Source organism: Mus pahari, unplaced genomic scaffold (assembly GCF_900095145.1).
Source record: "Mus pahari unplaced genomic scaffold, PAHARI_EIJ_v1.1 scaffold_12875_1, whole genome shotgun sequence".
Taxonomy (NCBI): Eukaryota; Metazoa; Chordata; class Mammalia; order Rodentia; family Muridae; genus Mus; species Mus pahari.
In genome coordinates this window covers 5,670-13,143 of record NW_018392875.1, presented here as the reverse complement: position 1 = coordinate 13,143, position 7,474 = coordinate 5,670, and the positions used below count along the sequence as shown (strand labels likewise).

General features: G+C 35.6%; 1 protein-coding gene and 1 pseudogene across 1 annotated transcript; both read left to right on the top strand.

Moving 5' to 3' along the window:
- The first annotated feature begins 396 nt into the window (after nt 1-396).
- LOC110315230 (olfactory receptor 998-like) lies at nt 397-1,341 on the top strand. The gene has a single exon (XM_021189336.1). It carries the CDS (start codon nt 397-399, stop codon nt 1,339-1,341), a length of 945 nt encoding a protein of 314 aa, XP_021044995.1.
- A 3,090-nt stretch (nt 1,342-4,431) lies between these two features.
- The window catches only part of LOC110315228, a 4,319-nt pseudogene continuing 1,276 nt past the window's right edge, over nt 4,432-7,474 (top strand).

Here is a 7,474-nt window from a genome sequence, read left to right as displayed (position 1 = left end):
TCTGTTATGCATGCAGACAGAAGCATGTTGTCCTCTGAGAGACTACGTCCAGAAATTGATTCAGACAGAGAAAATAAAAAACAGCCCAAAATTGGAGGAAGCTTGGCAACTTTTATGGAAGAATAGTAAAAAAGACTGCAGTTCCCAAAGGGATAGGAACTCACTGGAAGACCAAAAGAGTAAAATAACTCTTGATGGAAGAGAGTTCAGATTCCAAAGATCTCAAGGTCTAAGTTGCTGAAGTCTACATAGGAATTTTGCACAGACCTAGTAGGAATACCTATGTTCAATACTGCTGAGAGATATGTATAATAGACCTATTGCCACTGATTTCAAAATCATGAGTGAGTTTTGTAAGTCATAATTCTTATTCTCTTGACAGATCCCAACTGACCAATGGAAGAAAAGAATCAGACTGTCATGCCTGAGTTTTTCTTCTGTGGCATTACAGATAACCTCCATCAGAAGATTGTCATCTTCATCATCTTTTCCTTTGTTTATCTTGTCACTCTTGGGGGTAATTTGGGGATGATCACTCTCATATTGTTGGACCCCAGGCTGCACACACCTATGTACTTTTTTCTCAGTCACCTGTCCTTTGTAGATGTGTGCTCCTCTTCTTCCATAGCTCCCAAGATGCTGTGTGATATTTTTGCAGGGAACAAAGCCATCTCTTTTGTAGGCTGTGCAGCACAGATGTGGTTCTTTGGTCTCTTTGTGGCAACTGAATGCTTTCTCCTGGCTGCCATGGCATATGATCGGTATGCAGCCATCTGTAAGCCCTTGCTGTACACACTTATGATGTCTCCACATCTCTGTGTGTTGATGGTTATTGGGCCTTATGCCATTGCTCTTATAAGTACANTGACACACACAACTTTGACCTTTTGCTTACCATTCTGTGGTCCATATATTATCAACCACTTTTTCTGTGACATTTCCCCATTGCTGTCTCTAGCATGTACTGACACTGAGATAAATAAGTTGGTGCTTTTTGTCGTGGCTGGAGCAGTAGGTGTGCTCAGTGGTCTGATAATCCTGGTGTCCTATGTCTGTATCTTGAAGGCAATTTTGAAGATTCAGACAGCCAACGGGAGACGAAAAGCCTTCTCAACTTGTTCCTCTCACTTGGCGACTGTCTCTATTCTGTACGGGACTCTTTTCTTCATCTATGTTCGACCCAATGCCAGTTCCTCCTTGAATATTAATAAAGTTATATCTTTATTTTACACTGTGGTGATCCCTATGTTGAATCCCCTCATCTACAGCTTGAGGAATAAGGAAGTAAAGGATGCATTCAGGAGAACTTTGGAGAAGAAGTGCTTCCTAATAGGTGCTTAAGATAGAATTCTTTCTGTGACATATCTATATTGTGAGGGCAAAATATAAGGCAACAACCACTAGAGAGAGAACAAGAGCCTGCAAGGGAGTCCTTTTTCTGCCTGATAACAAACTATTTCAAAAATTTGTGGCAGAACTTGCGATAATACCTTACAGATGTATCACTTTCAGTCAATTTAACTGCATCTTCAAGAAGAACAATATTTTGGATATTATATTTCAAATAATGGCTGATCCAAATGAAACTGAAATCATGGAAAGTTTAAACCCTGGTAAAAACTTATACATTTCAACATTTTTGGCTAAATACAGTCCTAGGAACAGAAGATACTTGTAGGCTTGTTTCTTTTTAAGGATCTACTTCTATGTGTATGGATATTTTGCTTCATGTATGTAAATGTAACATGTGTATAAAGTGTCTGAAGAGTCCACAATGGGGCACAGGCTCCCTTGAACTATACACAGTTGTAAACTACCACTTGTATGCTGGGAATTGAACCCAGGCTCTCTGGAAGAGCAGTGAGTGTTCTAAACTGCTGGGCCATCTCTCCAGTCCCCTATAGTGTTGTGTTTGGTAGAATTTGAAAATAACTTTTTTTTTTTTTGGATTGTGTTTATTTTTATTTATTTATTTTTATTAGATATTTTTATTTACATTTCAAATGCTATCCTGAAAGTTCCCTATATCCTACCCCCACCCTGCTCCCCTACCTACCCACTCCTACTTCTTGGCCCTGGCATTCCCCTGTTCTGGGGCATGTAAAGTTTGCAAGAACAAGGGGCCTCTCTCCCCAATGATGGCCAAATAGGCCATTTTCTGCTACATATGCAGCTAGAGACATGAGCTCTGGGGGTACTGGTTAGCTTTTAAAATATCTGTAAAAAATAAGATTCTGTAAAATTTGCTATTTCTCTTTCAAGTATCATAAACATGTTACCTGCTAAAATTTTCAAATGGAATGTAATGAGCTGCAATATTTTATTTACCTAAAGAATAATTTGTCTGTGCCTGCCTCTTTGTCTTCCTTTCTTTCTGTTTGTCTTTTCTTTGTATCTGTCTCTCTTCTCTGTCTCTGTCTCTCTCTCTCTCATGTGTGTGTATGTGTGTGTGTGTGTGTGTGTGTGTGTGTGTGTGTGTGTGTAGGCAAATGTATACCATGACACACATGTGGAGTTCAGAAGACATTTCAGTCTTCATATTTTACCTTGTTAGAGAGAGGCTCTCTTATAGTGGATCCCTCCATACACTAGGCTGGCTAGCCCACCAGCTTTTAGAAATTTTTCTGGCTCTGCTCCACATCTTGCTGTCAAGTCACTGAGGTTACAGATGTGAACTATACAGCAGTTTTTGGATGGGTCCTAGGGATCTGAAATCTGGACATTAAGATTGCATGGTAAGCACCTTAATGCTTGAGCTATTTATACCTCTGATACAATCTCTTTACAGACTTTTACAGGTTCTATCTTCACAGAAACAAACATTCTTAACTTCATTATCAAGTCCCATTTATGCTATCACTTTTTGGCAGCACTTACATTTTTGACCAGTCCCTATAAGAATGCATCACACTAAATATAAGATTTGGAACAAAAATATCTATAAGTGAGCCAGGTGTTGTGGCACACACCTTTAATCGTAGCACTCGGGAGGCAAGGCAGGTGGATTTCTGAGTTTGAGGACAGCCAGGGCTATATAGAGAAACCCTGCCTGGAAAAATCGAACAAACAAACAAAAATCTATAAGCACCTTATAAGTTCACTAAGAGTTGCATCTACAATGCTACCATCGAACCAGATGCTAATATGTTAGTTTCGCAAATACAAAAATGCCACCAGTTTTATGCTGGTCTATTTTATTTTACTTTTTAAAACAAATATAAAAAAGAATGTTGTTTTATCATTTATCTATGCTCGTTTATTATTGATCAGAAACTTGAGATCTTGCTAGTTTTAAGTGGCATTCTGAAGGGGTGAAGAAATAAAATTAATATCTTATAGTGTTTTGCTTATCTCTGGAGGCAGATGTCATGCAAATCTGCAGACTGCTTTTTCCTCATCCATTTTTGCTAGTGTTTGTGTATTAAATGTGTGACCCAAGACAATTCTCCTCTTTCCAGTGCATGTGAAAGAAGCTAGAAATTGAACACCTGCTATACTGTGTACCTCAGTGAGACCATTTTGTTCTTTGTAGGCAAAAGCAGACTGCAGTTTATCAGAGGAGAGATATGTTTGTTTTTTTGCTTGCTTGCTTGTTTTTTGTTTGTTTGTTTTATGTAAAGCAAGACTATTCAGGAGAGGCATCAACCTTTCTAACTCTTCCATAGATACCTTAATACCATTCCTTTGTGTTCAAGTCTTTCACAGTCTTAACGTTTTTTTTTCTTTCTTTCTTTTTGTTTTTTACAGCTCTCACTGTGTAGCTCTGGCTGTTCTTAGACTTGAACTCCCAGAGATCTGCTGGCTTCTGCCTCCCTGGTGCTAAGATTAAGGTATGCACCAACAAGCCTGTTTTTTTTTTTTTTTTCTTCCCAAGCTTTGATATGAGACTTGCAGATGTTATGAATGCAGCTTCTTTGTTATCATTTTTCTCACCTTTTTGTTTTTTTTTTTTTCAGGCTTTTCTTTCAAGTTGTTTGGTCATTGATAGAAGGCACTGATTTTAAATTAGCTGAGATCTCTCTCTCTCTTTTTTTTAAGGCTTTTTTTTTTTTTTGGATATTTTCTGTATTTTTCAATTCAAATGCTATCCCGAAAGCCACCTATACCCTCCCCCTGCCATGCTCCCCAACCCACCCACTCCTGTTTCCTGGCCCTGGCACTCTCCAAAAACATACTTTTGGCCAACTTATCTATGTAAAAGTCTCACAATCATTGAACGTGAGTAAAATCTGAGATTGAAACCACAATAAAACATCACCTCACTTATTGACACTGATATTATATTTAATAATATTTATTAATATTAATATTAAAATATTAATATTAATATTAAAATATTAATTAAATAAAAGAAAGAAAAAAGTTGAATCATTGAATGCCTACAAGGCTGTGATAAATTAAAGAGCCAGAAGGTAAATTATTAAAACCACTATGGGAAACACTGTGGAAGTGGTTCAAAGTCGAAATAAGAAAGTCATAAAATCCAGCCATATCACTAGTGGGTATGTATCTAAAGGAAATGATGAAACTCACATACAAGATACTAACAATTACCCAGATAGAAAATCACTGTGTCTATTAACAAAAAAATAGGAAAATATTTGTTATAAACACAATACAATAGTAGTCAGCCATTGAAGCCATTAAATCCTTCCATTCATGACAAATAACAATTAATATATCCTAGCAAAATTTAAGTAAAATTAAAAAAATAAATCAAAGAGGGATCTTTTGATAAAGAGATCTCATGGAGAAAGACACACATGTGCACATATACACATATACACATGCAGAATTTTCTCAAAAGCGGTTTCTCTGAGATAAGACACATTTATGGAATAATAACCAAATACTGCTAAAATCATGTTAATTTTGCTTCTTCAAGCCTTTGAGGTTTTAATTCTTTAGGGACCTGGCTCTGAATTATTGTTTGCTTCCAGAATGAATTCTTTGCGTACTGTACATGAATCAGGGATTGTCTCTTCATGTCCTTGATGGGAAGTTTATTTTTTTCAAAACTGCCTAGAATCTCTCAAGAGGGGGTTACCACCATGCATGCAAAGTGTTTAATTATTCTTTCTTTCAGAAAATGGTCTTAGCTCTTGAATCTGTTAGAGGTGATACAGAAAGAAGTGAATACATTACACTTTGGACTGTGGTATGTGTTTCAAATATGGAAGAGAAACATCATGATACATCTGAACTTTGAAACTCCCCATTGTGGATTCTCTGAAAGGATCAGGCTTAGGTATTTTGTTCACATTGTCATAAGTCTAAATCATGGCATGTGTGGAGTTTTCTGAAATGATCTATGTGAATTTTGAAAAATTATACAAGATATTTTGAATACAAATGTTCTGTACTGAAAATTTCTAGAAGATTTTAAGTGTCTCATATTTTTCCTACATAAACGAGAACAAAATGGGGATAGGTGCATTTGGAATGTTACATGATAATTAAACAGAAACAATCATTCTGCAATTTATGCATGTGTCAAAACACTACCTTGTAAATGTCAATGTAAAACTTTCATTACCATTTACAATATAAATTCTCTATTGTAGTAATTGTATTAATAATGTTCTAGAGGAAAGACAAGACCACATTAGACATGATGGGTGTAAAGATTTCACTCCACAGAAGATTCAAAGAAACACATTTAAATGAACACATAAATAAAACTTAAATAGATAACTAGTGATTGGCAACAAAATATAAGAGAAGGATACTATATTATCCTTTATGCTCACAAGACACATAGCTGTATAAGGATGACTAAAACATTCAGCAATATATATTGATTCTAATGAAAATTGGGATTAATCTGTTACTACACTATATGCACGCAGCTGTAATATAAGAAATTCACAAATAGTGTATTTCACTATAAAGTATTTAAAATGATATAGTAAACTAGAAAATTGTAGATAACATATTGCTGCATTTTTATTTATTCAAGGATGAACATAATTGATTCTCATAAATAATTTTTAATGTAAATCATACTATGTAATCATATTGTTCTATAAATCTGAAATGGCTTAGACTTAACTGAATCACTTATAAATATTCTCTTAAATACTTTTAATTTAGAGTTATTTTATATGTGTTATAACTATAGTTTATTTTTCAGGAATGATAAGAATTTATATAAAATATTTGAAATAATTATATTATTTTTACTCAGTAAATCTTAATTTTTACTATAATACTGAATGTCAGATCTCTTAATCTCAGAGGATGAAACTCTCATGTTTATCATCTTCTTTTGTAAAGTTATACATATTCCCTTTCATTTCTTCTCTACTTTGCATCTAAGATTATTGATGTTTCATTTTCTCTTTTAAATGCTATCTAGCCCATGGCTTATATATATATATATTTTTCTTTTTAAAGAAAGACCTTTATGAATGTGAACAAGTTCATCTCAAAACACATTTCAAGTCAAATTGTATAATTAATGTGATGGAATTTAGATCCTATGCCTGGACAGTTCTTAGAGTTACAGAATCTAAGCATATAATGGCTAATTTGCCCAAAGATTGTACAGAGTATTTGTAGAACGGCCCAGAAACAGAATTTAGAAATACTGCCAATTATAAGAATAATGCCCTACTATCTGTTACAAACCCGCCTAAGTCATCTTTTCACTGAATTAAAACATCATTGGTAATTATTGGTGATAGTTTGTAATAAAGAACACACTTTGTCTCATAACAGAACCGATCTGACATTGGAAGGAAAGAATGAGACCCCAGTGAGTGAGTTTCTATTTCTGAGCCTCACGAATCATCTCTATCAGAAGATTGTACTTTTCAACATGCTCCTCTTTGTTTATCTTGTGACAATGGGGGGGCAACTTGGGTATGGTCACTCTAATATGGGCGGATCCCAGACTGCATACACCTATGTACTTTTTTCTTAGCCATTTGTCTCTGGTAGATATGTGTTCCTCTTTTTCCATAGCTCCTAGGATGCTATATGATATCTTTACAGAGAAACAAGCCATCTCCTTTGTGGGTCGTGCTGTACAGTAATGGTTTGCTGGTCTTTTTGTGGGAACTGAATGTTTCCTCCTAGCTGACATGGCATATGATCGGTATACAGACATCTGTAAGCCCTTACTGTATACTCTAATCATGTCCAAGAGGGTCTGTACACAGTTTGTCATTGGGCCTTATCTTCTGGCTGCTATAAACATCACAACTCATATAACTTTGGCCTTTTGCTTACCATTTCTTCTATGATATTTCCCCAATGCTTGCCTTAGCATGTGCTCCTCCATCAACAAGATCGTGCTTTTTGTCTTGAATGGAACACTAGGAGTGGTTAGTGGTCTGATCATCTCTATTTTGATGGCCATCTTGAAGATCCAGACCACTGATTGGAGAATGAAAGCCTTCTCTACTTGTTCCTCTCACTTGGCAGCTGTCTCCATCCTGTATGGAACTTTGTTCTTCATCTATGTTCAACC